Genomic DNA, 21,550 nt, shown 5'->3' with positions numbered 1-21,550 from the left:
GGGGTTGCTCTTAAGGTTAGTATAGTAATAGTTAAGTACTAGGCCGCGCAGTATGGTAGAGTAGGCTTAGCTAAACTCTTATTTAGGAATATCAGCCTTCTGGCAGAGGTCTGTAAAGATAGTTAGTTTAAAGTTAAAATTATTATTTTTACTGCTGTACTTAGATTCGTCGGTATAGAGCTTAGCTAGGTTAGCTAGCTCCTTACTATAGGTCTTTACTTAGGTAGGTTACAGATCTATAACTTACGGATCTATAGCTTGCGGATATATAGCTTATAAATCTGTGACTTAAATAGCGGGGGTAATTTAGTCCGTATTTTAGTTTATAGGGGTGTTATAATCCGTAACTTAAGAATAGGGTATATTTTAGCTAATAAGGTTAAGTTTAAAGCCGCTTAGGTTTATAGAACGAATTTGGTTAAGTGGGTTAGGTATAAGGCTAGCGATTATATTAAGTTTAGAAGAAGTAAAGAGTTCCTTAGTTTCTTAGAACTAGTCTAGGATTTCCTCTTTAGTCTATTCTGTTTAGTCCTTCTTATATATTATATTATATAAGGACTATATAATAGTAACTCATTTATTCCTTTTAACCTATATACCTTAGTTATATAAAAGGGTTTATAGTTTATAGATAGTAATAGGGTTATAGGCCTTAAGAATAGCTTCCGTAAAGTCCGCAAAGTCTTCCTAGTATTGCTCCTATAGGTCATTATTTATAAGCTTAAAGTATTTATATTTAAGGATTTTAAAACTAATATAGTCGTTAATATCGTTTATAGACGTAACGTCGACTCCTTATCTCCACTTCTTTTAACCTTTACTAACTTGCTTGCTAATATCTACCATACTATAATGTAGTATAGTGCGTAGCGTGTAACGGAGCCTTGTAGTAGGAACTACGGTAGACTCGTTAATGGGCTAGGTATAACGTAATCCACTAGCAAGCTGGCCACACAAGCATCCTGGCCACCTTAAAACTCACCAAATTCATACTTTAATATCTTAACAACCACTTTATAATAAATTTTAATAATTTATATTTGGATTTTTATATACGCTTTACAGCTTTTATTAAAGTTGTATAGTAATTAGTTTAGTAGTTTTTAAGATATAGCGATTTAGCTTTATTTTGGCCCCCAAATTATAATATCTTAAAAACTACTAAACTAATTACTATGCAAATTTAATAGAAGCTGTAGAGTGTATATAAAAGTCTAAATCTAAATTATTAAAATTTATTATAAAGTGGTTGTTGAGATATTAAAGTATGAATTTCCTAATTTTTGGTAAGTTTTTAGGGTGGCCAGGATGCTTATATGGCCAGCTTGCTAGTGGATTACGTTATAGGTATTGCAAGTAAGTTAATAACGTAATAATAACTAGTGGAGTGGTTGCCTAATAGATTAACTCTAATTATATTCTGAGAATTACTACAAGGAAGGAACTATCTAGGTAGGGACTAAGGGTCCTTAAATATATAACCGTACTCCTAAGAAATCCTTCTTATACATAATATATGTATTATATATAAGGTACGTAAGTTTCTCTCATGCCCCTTATCTAATACGTAGCATATTATGTAACCTTGGTTACTATTCCTTATTATATAGTTCTACGGGTTCTATCCTAGACCGTGCTTATATTAGCTAACTAGCTTCTTCTAACTCTTCTCTAAGTAGATATAATATTGTACTTAAAGCGTCTATAACACTATCTCCCTTCTCTTTATCTTTATTCTTAAAGATACCTAATATCTCTAAGTTATTTACTAGAGGTATAATATCCGTCTAATTAATTTAATTTATATTGTTACTTATAATACCTAAAGCCTCTTCTTCTTTATACGCGCAATATCGTGCTCGCACTATTACTATAATATTATTACTTAGTGAAATAATGCTATCTCCATATTCTTATTATGCGAAAGAGGGGTTAGTATATATTACGTTGGCGAGTCCTTTATTTTAACAGCCCTCTTTTTATATAGAGTGTACTAAAGTAAACATTTAATCGTCTTACGATATCTACTCTACTTCTAATACTAAGTGTGCGTTTCTTATAGCTTTTAATAGTCTCTAAGTTCCCTAAGTAATTTATTATAGGGTCTTATGTTTAATTCGCTGCTATAAAGCTTAATAGTAACCTAGTGCAGGCCCTTATAAAACTTAAGTATTCTTAGGACGCGGAACAGAAGGCCCTGGATACTTATATTACGGCATCTACCTATTTACTTTATCTTAAGAAAGTTCGCGAAAAGGTTTATTTTAAGGAATAGAAACTTATAGAATAAGGTTTATAGGAACTTAGTAATAAAAAAACAGATTCTCTTCTAATAGAGAAGGAAATAACTCTAAGTAGTTTAGCAGTCGCTCTTTCTAGGTCCCCCTTAGGTAACTCATTCTTTAGTGATTTCTCTTTATTAATATTGCCTAACCTTTTCTCTTTTAATACTCCTATACCTTTCCTATAGCGTTTTTTAGGTTCTCTAGTAGCTCCTAGATAGTCTCGTTATAGCCTATCTACTTTACCTTATACTATATTTTATTGTCTACGTCCTTATAACTTACGATCTTTAAAACTTGCTATTTATCTTCCTCTTGTCCTCTATACGTGTTTGCCTTATAAACCAATAGCTTAATATTCCCGTGTACTGGCTCTAGTATTGCGATATACTATATAGGGTAGATCTCTATCCTAGCTAGTATGTTTAACTTAAATATAACTAATAAAATTTTTTATATAATTTTAAAAGGTCCTAGTCTAATATAGTCTAACTTCTTACTTAGTTATTAACTCTTAAAATTTTTGTATAGTAGCTATANTTTATCTCCCTCCTTAAGATCTAGTCCCTTAGATCTCTTAGCATTATAGTACTTTTTTATTCTTTATTATACCACCTTAGCTATTTCCATAAGGTTTATATAAAGATTTATTAAACTCTTTATTCTTTACTTAGCTATACTACTTATCTTCTTTACTTAGCGTGGCGATAATAAGGTCCTTAGCTTATATCCGTAATTCGCCTTAAATAGTAACATACCTATTTCTTCTTATAGTATTACATTGTATATAAACTATATAATTAATATAATGCCTTAAATACTGTTCTAGTGTCTAATTTAATCTTTCCGTTTAACCGTCTGTCTATAGATAATATACAGTAAAAGTTACTACTTAAACTTTTTGCTCTACTAAAAACACTTCCTAAAATACTACTATAAATCTTAAATCTCTGTCCAATATAATCTTACTTAGTGCTTTATATTTTACAAATACTTCTTTAATATAGATTCTAGCGATATCTTCCACTAATATTTCTTCTAAATATACTATAAAGTATCCCCACTTTATAAGCTTGTCTATTATTACTAAAATTACATTATAATCTTATCCGGTAATAGGGTTTCTTAACTTTAGTAACTTAATAATAAAGTCCTATAATATAACCTCCTATAGTCTCTTTAGTATTTTAATAGGTTATAGCTTTTTATATAGTTTATACCTCGTTAATTTATTCCTTTAGTAATCTAAATATTCTTTTATAACTTGCCTAGCTAGTCCCTAGATTCTATTAATAATATACTCCTTTTAAAGTCTTAACACTAAGCCTATAGCTCCGTTGTGTTCTTAAGTTAGTCCTTTATAAAATAACTTAATAAATTTCTTTGCAATAGATCTTGGTACGTACGTTACTTCTTAATTTTTATACTACTCTAAGTCTAGATCCTCTATTTATATATTTAGGATCTTTTATATTTAATTACTCTCTAGTAATTCATAGGTTTTCTCTTCTTATATTGCCGCGATCTTTAGATAATTATACCTAATTAATCTATTTATATTCTTTTGCAATAAAGCCCCTAATAGCTTTTTATTATTTCATAGTTTAGCCTTTCTACTTAGAGCGTCTACTTATGCATTCTCTATACCCTTAGTATACTAAATCTTAAAATAGTATTCTATAAGCATCTCCGCCTATCTAACCTATTTATAATTAAGTTCTTTTGTTATTAGGAACCCCGTTAGGTTCTTATAATTTATTTTAACTATAAATAGTTTTTCTATACCTTATAAGAATAATCTCTATTCCTTTAATGCTATAACTATACCTAATAACTCCTTATTATAGATGTTATAGTTTAGTTCTAGTAGTATTATCTTTCAACTATAGTATACTACTAGGTGCTATCTATCTTTATATTTCTATAGAAAGCACACTCCTAGTGTATAGTCTAATATATTTATTTTAACTACTATCTCTAATTATAGTTAATAAATTTTAAGAACTAGCTCCTAGGTAAATAACTACTTAATTTTCTTAAATAGGTCCTTTTATTCCTTTCCCTATACCTATAATTTTTTTTTCTTTATTAATTTTATAAGTGGCTTAATATTTTTTAACTATTAAGCTATAAACCTTTTATAGTAGTTGCAGAACCCTAAGAATAACCTTAACTATATTATATTTTCTAGTTTTTACTAATTTACTATAGCCTCGATCTTCTTTAGATCTATACTAAGTTAGCCTAGTTTAATAATAAATTTAATAAAATCTATCTTTCTAGTAAAGAATTCGTATTTTTTAATTATTACTAGCATCTATTTTTCTTATAGTCTCTTTAAAACCTATTTAACGTGTTCCCTATATTCTTCCTTACTTATTAAGTAGATAATAATATTGTTAAAGTATACTATAACAAATTCATCCAAGTATTCTCTTAATATATTGTTAATATACTTCTAAAACGTTACTAGTGTGTTTATAAGCCTAAATTATATAACTAGTGGTTTATATAGTCCTTCCTTTAACCTAAAGGCTACCTTCTATTTATCGCCTTCCTTAATTCTAATCTAATAGTACGCCTATCTTAGATCTATCTTTATAAAGATTTACGCGTTACTAATCCTATCTTAAATCTCGCTAATTAAGGGTAAAAGATACCTATCCTTTTTAGTAATGCTGTTTAACTGTTTATAGTTAATACATAGCCTAAGTTTTCTATTCTTCTTTAGTACAAATAGTACTAGATATCCTACTAATAACTGTAATAGTCTAATATATCCTTTTTAAAGATTTTCCTAAATAAACTCCTTAAGTGCCTATAACTCTTTTTCTGTTAACTTATAAGTTAGGTAGAACTTTAAACTTATTTCTAGTTCTAGCTCTATTTTATAATCCTATACTATATAATCTAATAGCTTTTCACTTTCTAGTAACTATAGCTTCTTACTATACTTATAGTATCTCTTTAGTATATAGCTTAATCCTTAATTAGTTTCCTTATATATTACTCTAACTTAGTACTATACCAACTTAGTTTATTGTTACATTTTGCGTTATTATATATTTCTAATATTAACCTAACCTATAACCTAATTAATCTTTAGATTATATTCTTATAACTAAGGCATTCCTAATACTGCCTTATTATTCCCTAATAGTAATATATTAAAAGATATCTTAATTTATCTTCCTTTAATAGTTATCTAAACTAGTCCTGTTTTAAGATTAATAATACCTCCTCTATAGGCTATTAGATCTCCTAAAATTGTTACTAATAGATAAAGGTGCTCTTTTTGCCTATATAGTAGCCCCATCCTTTTAACTACTATTAGTAAAATATGGTTCTATATTACTTTACTATCTACTAACGCTTTAAACTGTTAATCTTGCTAATTAACTCTTAGGTTTAGGTATTGTTCTTAAATTCCTTTAAGGGTCTAAGGCTTTACTACTAGCTTCCTTTAGTCCTATAGGCCTCTACTTTTCCTAACTATTAGCTACTTAATCCTATTATACTTAGCTTATTCTTTAGCCAATACTTAGTTTACTTTTTATCTTTAATATACCATAGATAGGTATTCTCTGAACATTCCCACCATTATTATCTATCTAAGTATTCTTCCATAAGGAATCTTCCTAGTTAAAGTATTAAACTTCTTTCCTCTTAGACTTCTGCTGGATGCTAGCTGTATATATACTTAGCATTCCTATACTATTGTTTATCTATTATCCAGTATATCCTTATAGGGTATTTCCAGTTCTTTTCCTTTGGATTCTTATATATCTTATATATATCGTCTATATATACAATCCATAATAGCATATAGTATGCTAGGTGCTTTAGGTTAACTCTTAACTTATCTTTATCCTTAAATTTAAACCTTTATTATACTAATCTAAACGTTATAACTTTATTTATAGGTACTAAGACACATTTCTTGCTTCTCTAGTCCTCTAATTATTTCTTTAGATCTTTTAATGTTATAATTAAGGCTCCCTTAATATAATTTATCGCTTTTTCTATAATTAGGTAGTTTTAGATAACTTTTTTATCTAACTACATATAGAAATCTTCCTACTTATTATTATGTCGTTGCCTATACTACTTTTAGTATAACTGCTAGAGTATATACAGTTTATCCGTAAAGAAGTATCTTCTTATTACTACGTTATAACAGCCTTTTATATATCGTTCTTTAAACCTAGTAGGAATTCCTAGATCCTCTTTATTTTCCAGTTTAGTAAGCTACTTAGCTTTTAGTGTGCCTGTTCTTAGCCTATTAGTAATTCTTTATATAGGTGCTCTATCCTTTATACAACCTAGTGTGCTAGATCTTATATCTAGTTTCTTTTCTTGCTATATAATAATTTTTACTCTAAACTCGTCTATAGTTTCTTATTATTTACGTCTTATAATTAGATCCTTAAAGTTCTTTTACTTCTTAATCGCTATATTAACTTTCCGATCTTTAGGTTAAACACTATATTCGCCTAGTAAATCTTCTAGGTCTATATATCTGTCTCCTAATCTAACTGCTGTTTATACTATAGATTCCCTAATCTATAGCGAAGCCTCTTACTTCTTTCTTGCGGGTATCTTTATTTATACTCTAAATTTTTAACCCCTTAGATTCTTTAACCCTAAGCTTACTTCTTTCTTAAGCTGCGCTCTAGCCTTAGTCTAACTAGGCTTTACTAGTGTCCTTATCTTATCTTAAGAGTCCTAGATCTTACTTATCTCGTCTTAAGAATTTTATACCGTTAGGAAACTTCGTCCTAAGCTCATTTATATATTGCTAAATTAAGCTATTACTCTATCCTATCGGTTTTTGTCTATTATAGGTCCTTAAGCATGCCTTATCTTATCTTAAGAATCTTAGTTATCTCTTATCTCGTCTTAAGAATTTTAAGCCTTTAGCCTTTTATCTTTATTAAGTAGTAAGCTAGCACTAGCAGTTGTCTGCTTGCTTAATTATCTCTAAATATTACTCCTTCCGTCTTATAAAGCGGTAAATACTATATCTAACGGTATTATAATACCCGTTACTAAACCTTACTCTATAGCGGTCGCAGTCTCTACTTCTATTGCGTTATTAAGGTTTAGATACCCCTAGTTAGTTCCTTTACTATCCTTATTACTATTAATTAATAAATACTTTAACTCTATTGTTATTGTTGCTAATTATTATCCACATATTACTATAATATCTTAATTTAGCTTATAGAGTTAATCTTATTCTTTATCTAACTCTTTAGTTCCTTTAAGTCCTCTTAACTCTAACTCTTATGGCTAATAGCTTACACTATACTTAGCGTCTTTATAAATTTAATATACGTTATTATAACAAAACGCAAAACTTTTAATTAAACATTCTTTTATTCCTTATAGTATACTATTATCCCTCTATACGTATGTGTTATATACTATTAGTCTAGTTCCCTTTACTACGTAATAACTCTAACCACTTCTATAGTCTCTGGCAAAATAACCCTATTTTCTATAATTTATATAAGCTCCTTCTTTAAACCATTGCTTTTATTATAGAGTCCGCTTAAACGTCTTCTGCTACTAAGATCCTTAGTTTAGCCTATACTCCTTAATCCTATAATTACTTAATCCTTAACCTCTAGGTTTCTATAGTTTCTTACTCCATCTTTTATAGGTTTCTTTAGTACCACTTAGGTCTATTAGCTTTGCGCCATACTATATTTTCTAATTTAGCTTAGGTTGTTATATACTCTACGTCTTATACAACTATAGAACTTTATCCTAGCCCTTCTTAGCCTATTCCCTTTAGTAGATCCTATTATTAATCTTTATTACTTAATCTATTAATTCCCTTAGGGTATCTGCATCTTCTATTAGGATAATTACGTCCTAGACTTTAGCCTTAAGTCCCTATTTATACTATGCTATAAGCGCCTTATTATTCCACTTAACTTATATAGCTAGTGTTTAGAACTATATTATATACTTAATTGCTAAGGTTTATTACATAATATCTTAGAGTTTCCCCTCCGCTATGGTTATTACCTTTAGATCTCTAAATATTTATATAAGTTGCTCTATAAATCTATTCTAGCTTAAGAATATAAACTATACTTCTTAGTTCGTTATTATTATTCCGTTTACTTATATCTCTATAAGATAAGGCTTAAACTATTTAAGTACTTTTTCTAATAAAAACAATCCTATATATGCTACTTAATCCATAGTTATTACCAGCTTTACTCCTTCTTACGTAACCTTAAAGTGTATTTATATAAGGAATCCTTTAAGCTTTAATCTCTCTCCTAAGAATCTTTTAATTAATAGTAACTTAACCTTTACTGTTCCTATCCTATTAATCCTATTTTTAAGTGCCGCGTTATCTCCTATTAACTAGTTAACTATTGCTTATAACTGTCCTACTATTATAGGTTATTATAAGTTAGTGTCTGCCATATTGGTGTTATTACCTAATCTTAACGTAGTTACCGCCGTTAATAGCGTTATAGTGGCTGCTTTTAGTGGTATATTATTCGACTTATTAAAACCGTAACTATAGTAGTAATTATATAATGGAGCCTTATAGTAGGAACTATAGTGAACTTATTAATAGGCTAGGTATATAGGTATTATAAGTAAGTTAACAACGTAATAATAACTAGTAGAGTAGTTGCCTAATAGATTAACTCTAATTATATTCTGAGAATTACTATAAGAAAGGAACTATCTAGGTAGGGACTAAGGGTCCTTAAATACATAACCGTACTTCTAAGAAATCCTTCTTATATATAATATACGTGTTATACATAAGGTACGTAAGTTCCTCTTATGCCTCTTATTTAATACATAGCACATTATATAACCTTGGTTACTATTCCTTATTATATAGTTTTACGGGTTCTATCCTAAACCGTGCTTATATCAGCCAACTAGCTTCTTCCAACTCTTCTCCAAGTAGTTATAACATTGTACTTAAAGCGTCCGTAACATAGCGGGTAGTAGTAGCTTATAACGGGTGGGGGAGGTCTTATAATAGTCCGTAAAATTAATTAACGGGTCCGTAATAGTTTATAGGAGGGTAGGAGGTTTCCGTAAAAGGTCTAAAGAGGTTTAAGATTTAAGGGGGTTAAGAATAGGGGTTCCGTATAGGTCTATATTCGCGTCTATAACTTCTAGTAAACCGTATTAAGACTTAAATAAGTATATAGAGTTAGAGATAAGTCTGTAATCCCTAACTTCTAACCTTCTAATAGGTCGTACTAGGAGTCTAAATAGGTGGTTGCTGTCGTGTGTATCGCTCGGGGGGAGGTATTAAGTGATTGCTAATCTGTACACGCTTACTAATTAGTATTTGTACTAACTTAATAGCATAAGTAAGTTATATCTACGGGTACGAAATACATATAGTATTGTATGCTTATTTAGATAGTAACTATCGATTATATAAAGCAGACTACGTGGTCTATATACTGATGCACCTCCCCCCTAATTAGTTAGTGCTTTATAAGTGCACTAGACGCGTAAGCGAGTGGTTAGTGCACTGAACGCGTAAACGCGTACCTGGTGTACCGAACGCGTAAGCACGCGTTTAGTACAACAGGTGCTGTAATTATACAATATTAAAAGACATCTTAATTTATCTCCCTTTAATGGTTATCTAAATAGGTCCTGTTTTAAGATTAATAATACCTCCTTTATAGGCTATTAGATCTCCTAAAATTATAATTAATAAATAAGGGTGCTCCTTTTACTTATATGGTAGCCCCATCCTTTTAACTACTACTAGTAAGATATGGTTCCTTATTACTCTACTATCTACTAATGCTTTAAACTGTTAATCTTGCCATTTAACTTATAAATTTAGGTATTATTCTTAAATTCCTTTAAGGGTCTAAGGCTTTACTACTAGCTTCCTCTAGTCCCGTAGGCCTCTACTTTTCCTAACTATTAGCTGCTAAATCCTTATATACTTAACTTACTCTTTAGCTAATGCTTTATTTACTTTTTATCCTTAATATACTATAGATATATATCCTCTAGATATTCCTACTACTATTATCTATCTAAGCATTCTTCTATAAGGAATCTTCCTAGTTAAAGTATTAAGTCTCCTAACTTCTAAACTTTTATTAGATACTAGCCGTATATATACTTAGCATTCCTATACTATCGCTTATCTAGCGCCTAATATATCCTTAGAGGGTATTTCTGGTTTTTCTCTTTTAAATTTTTATATATTTTATATATATCGTCTATATATATAATCTATAATAGCGTATAGTATGCTAGGTGCTTTAGGTTAACTCTTAACTTATCTTTATCTTTAAGTTTAAACCTTTATTATATTAATCTAAACATTATAACTTTATTTATAGGTACTAAGATATATCTTTTACTTCTCTAGTCCTCTAATTATTACTTTAGATCTTTTAATATTATAATTAAGGCTCCCTTAATATAATTTATTGCTTTTTCCATAATTAGGTAGTCCTAAATAACTCTCTTATCTAACTATATATAGAAATCTTCTTACTCGTTATTGTGTCTTTGCCTATATTACCTTTAGTATAGCTGTTAAAGTATATACGGCTTATCCGTAAGGAAGTATCTTCTTATTACTACGGTATAATAGCTTTTTATATGCCGTTCCTCGAACCTAGTTAGAATCCCTAAATTCTCTTTATTTTTTAGTTTAGTAAGCTATTTAGCTTTTAGCGTGCCTACTTTTAGCCTATTAGTAATTCTTTATACTAGTGCTCTATCTTATATACAACCTAGTATACTAAATCTTATATCTAGTTTCTGTTCTTACTATATAAGGATTTTTACTCTAAACTTATCTATAGTTTCTTATTGTTTATGTCTTATAATTAGATCCTTAAAGTTCTCTTACTTCTTAATTATAGTATTAACTTTTTAATCTTTAGGCTAAACACTATATTCCTCTAGTAAGTCTTTTAGGTCTATATATTTATCTCCTAATTTAACTACTATTTATATTATAGATTTCTTAATCTATAGCGAAGCCTCTTGCCTTTTACTTGTGGGTGTCTTTATTTATACTCTAAATTCTTAATCCCTTAGATTCTTTAATTCTAAGCTCGCTTTTTTCTTAAGCTATACTTTAGCTTTAGTTTAACTAGGCTTTACTAGTATTCTTATCTCGTCTTAAGAGTCTTAAATCTTACTTATCTAGCTTTAAGAATCTTGTACTTTTAGGAAACTTCGTCCTATACTTATTTGTATATTGCTAAACTAAGCTATTACTTTACTCTATCGATTATTGTCTATTATAAGTCCCTAAGCATACCTTATCTTATCTTAAAAATCTTAAGCCTTTAGCCTTTTACCTTTATTAAGTGGTAAGTTAGTACTAGCAGTTATCTACTTACTTAATTACCTTTAAATATTACTCCTTCCGTCTTATAAAGCAATAGATATTGTATCTAACGGTATTATAATACCCGTTACTAAACCCTACTCTATAGCAGTTTCGGTCTCTACTTTTATTATATTATTAAGGTTTAGATACCCCTAGTTAATTCCCTTTTTTACCTTATTACTATTAATGTAACGTTTCCCGCCCTAACGTCGCCATTCGGCCAAAAAGACACGGAGTGCTTGCGATATTGATCGCAAGCGCGGCGGGATCTAATATATGTACTCTTACAATTAATTAATAAGTACTCTAACTTTATTATTATTAACGTATTCCACCACCGAGCCGGCANAACCACCGAGCCGGCAGTCTATTTCCCCACCAAAAATTGTAAAAATCACAATATAATATCTTAACAACCACTTAATAATAAATTCTAATAATTTAGATTTAGACTTTTATATACACTCTGCAGCTTCTATTAAAGTTGCATAGTATATAGGTTAGTAGTTTTTAAGATATTAAAATTTGGGGGCCAAAATATGGCCAAATTACTATATCTTAAAAACTACTAACCTATATACTATGCAACTTTAATAGAAGCTGCAGAGTGTATATAAAAGTCTAAATCTAAATTATTAGAATTTATTATTAAGTGGTTGTTAAGATATTATATTGTGATTTTTACAATTTTTAGTAGGGAAATAGACTGCCGGCTCGGTGGTTCTGCCGGCTTAGTGGTGGAATACGTTATTACTAATCTTTATCCGCACGTTACTATAATATCTTAATTTAGCTTATAGAGTTAATTTTATTCTTTATTTAACTCTTTAGTTTCTTTAAGTCCTTTTAACTCTAGCTTTTATAGCTAATAGCTTATACTATACTTAGCGTCTTTATAAATTTGGTATCTATTCACTTGCTCGTAGAGATAGAGATATATTCTAAATAATGTATTAATTGGGGGTGTAGGCCCAAGGAGAGGGTAATCATCTCAGCCTGCTGCATTGCATAGTAGGTTCCCTACTGTCTTAAGCAGTAGTAGATAATTACATACTTATTGCCCCCCTTAGGCCTACCGCAAGCCTTAAGAGGCTACAAAATCTATCTATAAGGTGGAGGGTAGGAAAGTAAAAAGCTAAAAGGCTGATTATAATAGATATTAATGTTACTGTTTAGAGGGAAGGCGTAACTTTACTTTAAATAGACATTTTTATTTATTTACTTGCTCGCAGAGATAGAGATATATTTTAAATAATATATTAATTAGGGGTATAGGCCTAAGGAGAGGGTAATTATCTTAGCCTGCTATATTGTATAGTAGGTTCCCTACTGTCTTAAGCAGTAGTAGATAATTACACACTTATTGCCCTAAATAACGCGTACTATTAGAAGCTAGCGGTACGAGGCCTGCGCTATAACTAATATAGAAGTAGGAATATATCTCATCTTTTTTGCGCCCGTAGGGTATCATTAAAAGACCATTTAGGTAACCCAGAACCTAGGTAATATTAAAGGCTGTTAACGACGAACCTAGGGGTATAAGGCCTGCGCCTAATAACTAATATAGGAGTAGGAATATATGTTGTCTTTTTGCGCCTATAGAGTATTATTAAAAACCGTTCGGGTAGGTAATATTAAAGGCTATTAACGACGACGACGATGTAGTAAGGAGGAAGCTGGAAAGCGTCAATTCAAAACCTGTTAAAAAACCCTATGGGAAAAATTGTTAGGAAAGACTACTTATTAACAGCTGCTGTAGAAAGACGCGACGCGAAACTTCGCGATCCTTTAGGGGTAAGACATTTTATCGCGACGACAATATAACGCCGTACGGCATAGTATTATTAAGGCTATAAGACGAATAAATAATAAAATCTCTATTAAATAAGCCTTATTTTAAAGCGAAAAGCTAAAAGGCTAATTGTAATAGATATTGATGTTGCTGTTCGGAGGGAAGGCGTGACTTCGCTTTAAATAGACATTTTTATATATTATTATAATAAAACGTAAAACTTCTAATTAAATACTCTTTTATTTCTTATAGTATACTATTATCCCTCTATACGTGTATATTATATACTATTAATCTAGTTCCCTTTACTATATAGTAACTCTAACTACTTCTATAGTCTTTAGCAAAATAACCCTATTTTCTATAATTTATATAAGCTCCATTTTTAAACTATTGCTTTTACTATAGAGTTCGCTTAAATATCTTCTGCTATTAAGATTATTAGTTTAGCCTATACTCCTTAGTCCTATAATTACTTAATCTTTAACCTTTAGGTTTCTATAGTTATTTTCTCTATCTCTTATAGTTTTCTTTAGTACCGCTTAGGTCTATTAGCTTTACGCTATACTATAGTTTTTAATTTGGCTTTAATTATTACGTACTTTACGCCTTATATAACTATAGAACTCTATTCTAGCCTCTCTTAGCCTATTCCCTTTAGAAGATCCTATTATTAATCTTAATTACTTAATCTATTAATTCCCTAAGGGTGTCCGCATCTTCTATTAGAATAATTATATTCTAGACTTTTACCTTAAGTCCCTATTTATACTATGCTATAAGCGCCTTATTATTTTATTTAACTTATATAGCTAATGTCTAAAACTGCGTTATATACTTAATTGCTAAGGTTCGCTATATTAGGTCCTAAAACTTTTTTATTATTATAGTTATTGCTTCTAGGTCCCTAAATATTTATATTAATTATTCCGCGAATTTAGTCTAGCTTATAAATATATATTATACCTCTTAATTAGTAGTTGTTATACTATTATCCTATATTTCCGTAAGGTAGGGTTTAAACTATTTAAGCGCCCTTCCTATTAGAAATAATCCTATATACGCTACTTAATCTATAGGTATTGCCAACTTTGCTCCTTTCTATATAACTTTAAAGTATATTTGTGTAAGGAATCCTTTAAGCTTTAATCTCTTTCCTAAAAATCGTTTAATTAAAGGTAACTTAACCTTAGCTACTCCTATTCCGTTAACCCTATTTTTAAGTACTATATTATTATCTATTAACTAATTAACTATTGCCTATAACTGTCCGACTATAACTAGTTGCAAGTTAGTATTTGCTATACTAGTGTTATTACCTAACCCTAAGGTCGTTGCTGCCGTTAATAGCGTCATTATAGCTGCTTTTAGTGGCATGTTATTTAACTTCTAATATTATAACTAGGTAGTAATTATATAACGGGGTTTTATAGTAAGAACTACGGTAGACTTATTAATAGGCTAGGTATATAGGTAATATAAAAAGTTAATAACGTAATAATAACTAGTAGAGTGGTTACCTAATAGATTAACTCTAATTATATTCTAAGAATTACTATAAGAAAGGAACTATCTAGGTAGGGATTAAGGGTCCTTAAATATATAACCGTACTCCTATAAAATCCTTCTTATACGTAATATACGTGTTATACATAAGGTACGTAAGTTCCTCTTGTTCCTCTCGTTTAATACGTAGTATATTATATGACCTCGCTTACCATTCCTCGTTATATGGTTCCACGGGTTCCATCCTAGACCGTGCTTGTATTAACCAACTAGCTTCTTCCGACTCCTCTCCTAGTAGTCGTAACATCGTACTTAAAGCGTCCGTAACAGTAACCGGCTTAGCGTAGGCGAGGCGCCTATAATACGCTGTAAGCTTTATAGTATGTGGGAATTAAACGAGCGACTTAATTGCAAATATATGTAACGTGTCCCGCCTCCGTCGCCATATGGCCAAAAAGATAGAGAGTGCTTACGAACTTGTCGCAAGCGCGGCGGGATCTAATATATGTACTCTTACAATATAGCTCTAAAGTCTCTATATATACACAAAGTAGGTAGTAAGATAACGACGATAATCCATAATTGCCAACAACGTCACTTAGTCGATAATAGGTAATGGAAATAGGTAATAGAAATAAGTAGTAAGATATATAACGTTAAGAAATAGAGTAGTGAGTTATAAGGTGGTGCAAGCTTTAGTACTAGTAGTCGGCTATATACCCCCTAGATTTAACGGTGTAGTTAAAGCTATAGAAAATAAAGGTAGAAACTATACTAAAATAGGAAATTTAGATATAATTTAGGAGTAGTAAAGGTAGGTATACTATTAATGTTTGTTGGTAGGGGGGGTATGTGGACATCCACAGGAGCTTCCTGAGATCACGTGACTGCTTCGCCTGTTGTATATATTCTCATCCTTCGTGACTGCTCCACCTTATGGAGTCCTTACACATACACCTGCATTCCCGTGTGACAATGTTTAAAGCGACAATATATTTATTTAGGCAATAAACTAGCCTAAATTGGAAGGCGGTAATGTAGATCGGTCATAACTAGGGTTACCTTCATAACCCCATTATATACGTTAGCTCGTATCTAGCGAATTTTTAGGGGTAATTGTAAGGGATAATATTGCGGTCACCTCGGGTTGCCTTTAGGACAACCCCCGGACACCCCTCGGATGGCCGTCGGTCACGTGCCCGTAGTATATAGTCTCTCCCAGAGGCCTTACCTTCTCAAGGATTCGCCTCCTCTACAATCTATCCTGTTCCACAATCCTGCCTTATAGCCCCCTGTCTACAAAGCCCCCTCACAGTAATATAATATCGTTGTATTCTTACCGTAGTTAATATTTATAGATTTGTTATATTAGTTTAGAGTTTATAGTAAGGGTAATTTATATTATATCAAGTTTATGTAGTTGTATACGTATTGATAGGGTAAGTAATACTTTAAGCACTAGCTTGGGTAGTAAGACGTATAGAACTTTTATATTTCCTTGACCTAGCTAATTAAAGGGTCATTATATCTAAGTATTATTTCGTACTACTTTAAGGGGGTTATGGATAAGAGAACGTATTTAAGATATTTACCTATCCGTAGCTTTATAAAAGCGTAGTATATTAGCTCGCTATATATTAAGGGTTTACTATTAAAGCCTTATAGGCCCTGTAGCTCACTAAGTTTCTTTAAATTTAGGCGTTAAGTTTTCGCGTAGTTACTTCTGGTTTGATGAGAACCGAGAGCTGATCGAAGAGATCAACGGCAAACCTTGGAACCCATGGGGCGCTGAAGAAGTTGGAAAGCTGGATAGTGAGATCTGGGGTGTTGAGACTGGCTGAGATAGGAAGCGTGTTGAAGTCTCAGATATCGCTGCCTGGGTAACCAAGATCGATCCTACAATCTGGTAGGTGACAAGTAGGAGTCCGGGGCGATTTTGGGGGTAGCTGATTGCATCTTATCCTCCCTTCTCTGGCTAATAAATACCTCCTTTTTCCCACTCTAAGGCTGTACCATTTCACACAGAAGAACTTTATTTAGCCAAGGTAGAATATTGAGTCCCTTCAGCCCTTTTTTCTCTATTTTTTGACCACTCGTTGGCTGTGTTTATCTTGATTAATAATGAGCACCTAAACACATGTTAGCGATCATATGAGGATTGGCTGCACCTACTGCTATATCCTTAGTTGGCCCACATGACGGTGTTATATTACCTCTTAGGATTGAAGCTTTACGGTATAAGGTCATGAGGTGGTGTCCAAAACCAAAAGACAAGACTGTCCGATCTCTCCTTTCATAAACTCTATAATATCTTGTGAAATGCTCTCAAGTTGCGGTGGATAATATGATACAATACTTTACAGACCTGTCCGTTACATTGTATTATCCATATGCGCCACCCAATGCAATATTCCAATGGAGGACCCAATAAGTATAGCCCAGACGCAAACCCAACCGAGCCAAAAACGCCCACTCTTTCTATCCTCAAAACGTAGAGTGAAGATTCCCCTTTCCCTCTCCGTTCCCACCTCTACGCAATCGGCCTACTCTTCTCATCCTCCGGCATCCGCATATAATAATCAATCGCCGCACTGAACGCCGCAAAGCCCGCGCACCCCACAGCGGCAGCCTGCGGTCCCGCCTTCGCCGCCAGCGCGCCGCCCGTGATACACCCCGCCGCAACGCCATTGTACAGGTCGTTTTTCGCCCGGAAGCCCTCAATGCAGCACTCGGTGCCCGAGAAGATAGCGCCGACCATGCCGAAGTTTTTGGCCGAAGAGTAGGAGGCGCGGCCCATTTCGCGCAGCCCTTGTCGCAGCTGCTGCCGGATGGGGAGGGAGGCGATTTCGGCGCCTTGGGGCGTGAGGGGGGTGTCGTAGCGCATCTGGTAGGGAGTTTGCAGTTAGAGGAGGGCCTAGTCTAGTCCGAGGAGAGGGGAGGAAGGGGGGGGCTTACGCTGCTCATGAACAGCCCGAACATGCCGCCCAAGCCAGCGCCCATGACGCCGGACATGATGGTCTTGCCGACGCAGCTTTCCATGCCCATTTGCATCTGTTCGTAGAGGTAGTGTCAGCGTTGGCTCGTTTCTGAGTATCCATTTTCCTTCGCATTGTGGCGGACTCAGATTTAGGATTAGGTGTTGGGAATCGCACGTATTTGACCATCTGCCGTTCCTGCTCTGACATGCCAGCATTCGCTCCACCCATGCCCATTCCGTGCGGCATGCCTCCTGGGAGAGCCATCATGCGGTCGTTGTGCGATTGCGACGGTTAACGTTGAAAAAAGCTTCGACGGCGTTTCGGCCACTCGAAACATTTTTGGTTTGCGGAGGCGGGACTTGCCGCCGGCGTTCCGATGGAGTGCCGCAGGAGCAGAGTACGCCGTTAGTAAAGAGGTAACTCATACGCGTACATATTCACTGGGAGACAGCATGATTTCAGATATTTTATTATTGGCATAACCTAATCTCTTCCTATCCAATGCTACCCAATATCCTAAAAGAGAGAATATGAACAGGAAACGACGTTCTGATGTCCTCGAGACAAATCTCAGAAATCTAGTCTACTCAAGCCGCCAAAATGCTAATCAAAACTCACGACCCGCCTTGAATAGAAGTTTTCGTCTCGATCGCGTGATGTCGTATTACGCTTGATCTCATATGTCGTTCCATGTCAATCTTTCTCAACTGGAGAAGGTGATCTTCCAATGTAATCACCGCTTGCCGTAGCCTGTCGTGACTCAGGCGGAGGCGTCAGAGTCTTTTCCCATTCCTTCATTAAATGCGATGCTGTGCGCTTTAGCTGGGTTGGTGAGAGATTTGTGAGTGCTGGCCACGGAATCGATTCACGGTTAGCATGACGTGCTGGTGGTTCAGAAGCTGGTGTTGAGAAACCGGCGGAGCTGAATTGGTGAGCGTAGGTTGAAAATGGAGACGATGTGGTACATACCTTGTGCTAGTTCTCGGGCTGCTTCTAGCAGAGGTTGGAGAAGCAGGCCCGTCAGAGTCGGAACTGTTGCCGCTTGAAGCAGCTGTGTATTTATCATTCGGTGTGTCCCAGGTATCCCAGCTGTCTTCGAAATCATCGCTGAGCTTTTGGGTTACCTTCTGAGGCGTTCTGCCACCTTTTAACGCCTTTGTAACTTTGGCGGGAGAGGTTGATCTTGGCTCATTCAAGCCATGTTCTTTCCAAAAAGACCCTCCAATATCGATCAGGTCGGGGCTCTCATCTTTCGATACCTTCGAGGAATTTGCTCGGTTGAGAGTAGGACCACCCTTTTGGTTTGCCTTACCGGGCTGCTGTTTGATTGTTTGCTGGCCATTTGCTGCGTCTGGGGCATTTCCTTGTACCCCATTGATTGCTTCTTCACCAACTGTAGCTTGACGAAGATCTTCAATGAAAGTCAAGAGGCCATCTTTGAAGTCAGAGGCCATTTGCTTTCCAGTTCGTAGGATAACATCGCGTTGTATGCCCCCCAAATCATACTTATCATCTTTGACAGTGTTGGCAACTTGGGTGGCGATATTGGGTGTCGTGGAGGATCGTGCTAGTGGCGCTCGTTTGACTTGCTCGTCTAGCGATTGACGAATGTCGGCTGGTTGGGGGAAAGACGGAGAATAGTTTGTTTTGTCTGGTGACAGTAATGACAAAGTCCTTGTGTGACGTGATCCACTGAAGACCTTCCTTTGGGATGTCTTTGTATTACTGAGGAGTGCCTTTCTCCGCTCCATCTCTTTCTGCAACCACACCGATGACCCATCTTCATCACCGTCCTCGGCGGCGGTGAAGTTGGGAAAGGGAGTAGTAAGAGGTTGAAGCTGTTGAACACGCCTAACGTCGTTGCGTTTCTTCATAGCTTCGTGTGTGGCCCAGTGTCTCTTGAGCTGTTCCAAGTCATGTTCAGCTTTGACGAGTTCCTCTTTCAGCTCGAACACACGGCGCTCCTGAGCTGCTAAAACTGTAAGAAAATTGCCCTCGGTTGGAGATGGGGCAATTTCGGGTGATGTTATGGGCGTGGTTATCCATGATTGCGGTCGTGATCGTGGCGTGGATCGTGGCGATGTGCTGCCTGCGGCGGGTTGATTGGGAAAATGAAGGGAAAGCCGCTTCCCTTGCTTCGTAACCTGTGAGTATGTCATGGAGTCGGAGTTGCAAGTGGAAGGGATGGATGATAATTCAGAGAGAGTGTTTGTTGTTGTAGAATTGGATGGTGTTTCAAATTGTTTTGCTGGGGGCGGTGCCATGGGGGTTGACGGGACCCCTGAGGCAAGAAAGCGACCGACCTCATTTTGGGTGCTAGCGCGCTTACGCATGGCCCTAGTCTTCTGTTCAGTAAGATGGTCCATAACGTCTGCTCCTCCTACAAAGAAGAAGTGGCTCATANCATGGTCTTGGAGGAAGAGAAACAAAGTTGGGAATCGTATTCGTTGTGATAGTCGTTGGAGAACAAGCGAAGTCTGCGAATAACCATAGACTTCCAGGTGCCAAGCAAACAATGCTATGGGCACACCGAGAACCCTGAGCACCAGTCCTTTTTTCAGCCACGAAACCCACACCGTCAGGAGGCTGGGGCCAGCGGAACAGACACCCATTCCAGGTGCATTGGAGAGGACATAGCTGAGGAGAAAAGAGGCGGGAGATCGAGCGTATATTCCCTCTTAGTTCCGGCGGGGCACCGGCCTTTTTTGGAATCAACACACCGCTCCTTGCTTGCGCAACATGGGTCTGAGCACCTACCTCTTGGCACCAACTCTTCTCCGAAACAAAAAGACGCCGTGGTGCGGGATGCTGCTCCACGAGAGTGCTTTGCTTGTTGACCGAGCTGCTCATCGGACAATTCATCTCTACTGGGAATGCAAACATGTGCCACCCTAGGAATTACAAGGTGGCTATATTGCTACGAATTTCATGAAGCCCATACCATTGAGGCTTGCCGTAGTAAGCGGCTGGAAAGAGGCGGTAAAATTTTATTTTTCGTAACCCTGCATGCTCCATCAAGCACGTCTCCGAGATTAACAGGAGTGCCTCCTCGTCCATCTGGATTCCTTCTCGTGAGTGCCTTGGAATCTATGGAATGGTGCCCATCGTCAAACATTAAGAAAATCCTCATCGAAAGGACGCCATAGCAAAGCGGTTAAAAGGGTGTGGTTGTCGTTCGGGCCTTGCCCGCCGTCAAACTATTGGTTCACCCATTGCGCAATCCTCTTCCAACACCTCTAGCGCAGCGATCGAGAAACTTGATGCCGCTGACGGTGTGCGGCCCCTCGGAAGCCACAATTTGATGGTTATCCAGGTCTATGTGTAAATGCGGACGCTTGCCCAAAAAGGTAGTGTGTTTACTACGGCTATGGTGGAGTGGAGGAGAGCCTGATGACCTTGGAACAACCGGGCAAGTGGCGCACTTTACTGGTTGATCGCGAAGGATGCAGGCCTAGGGCCCTGCATAGAACCGCTGCGGAAGCCCAGCAAGAAGGCGACCAGGGCAAAAGAATGCTACTGCAGGTACGGAAGCGCTCTCTCACCAACACCACCAGGAGTATGTAGCACAACTACGAAAGAACAGCTTTTGTAAGACTGAAATCAGAGTCTCCAAATGATG

The 21,550-nt window shown here is 35.1% G+C and overlaps 2 protein-coding genes across 2 annotated transcripts; both read right to left on the bottom strand.

The window, feature by feature from the left end:
- Positions 1-17,230: 17,230 nt before the first annotated feature.
- Positions 17,231-18,175, bottom strand: K441DRAFT_666726 (mitochondrial import inner membrane translocase, subunit Tim17/22). Its single transcript, XM_067649701.1, has 2 exons — positions 17,909-18,175; positions 17,231-17,837 (listed from the first exon to the last, which is right to left on the bottom strand). Exons 1-2 carry the CDS (start codon positions 17,963-17,965, stop codon positions 17,484-17,486), a joined length of 411 nt encoding a protein of 136 aa, XP_067499566.1. The 5' UTR covers positions 17,966-18,175; the 3' UTR covers positions 17,231-17,483.
- A 215-nt stretch (positions 18,176-18,390) lies between these two features.
- K441DRAFT_707942 (uncharacterized protein) lies at positions 18,391-20,587 on the bottom strand. The gene is made up of 2 exons (XM_067653750.1): positions 18,901-20,587; positions 18,391-18,853 (listed from the first exon to the last, which is right to left on the bottom strand). The coding sequence occupies exons 1-2, from the start codon at positions 20,541-20,543 to the stop codon at positions 18,625-18,627; spliced, it is 1,872 nt and encodes a 623-aa protein (XP_067499565.1). The 5' UTR covers positions 20,544-20,587; the 3' UTR covers positions 18,391-18,624.
- Positions 20,588-21,550: the final 963 nt, after the last annotated feature.

This window comes from Cenococcum geophilum, assembly GCF_001692895.1.
Source record: "Cenococcum geophilum 1.58 unplaced genomic scaffold K441scaffold_50, whole genome shotgun sequence".
NCBI classification, from domain to species: domain Eukaryota; kingdom Fungi; phylum Ascomycota; class Dothideomycetes; order Gloniales; family Gloniaceae; genus Cenococcum; species Cenococcum geophilum.
The sequence above is the reverse complement of the archived record's forward strand: the minus strand, read 5'-3'. Positions and strand labels throughout refer to the sequence as shown.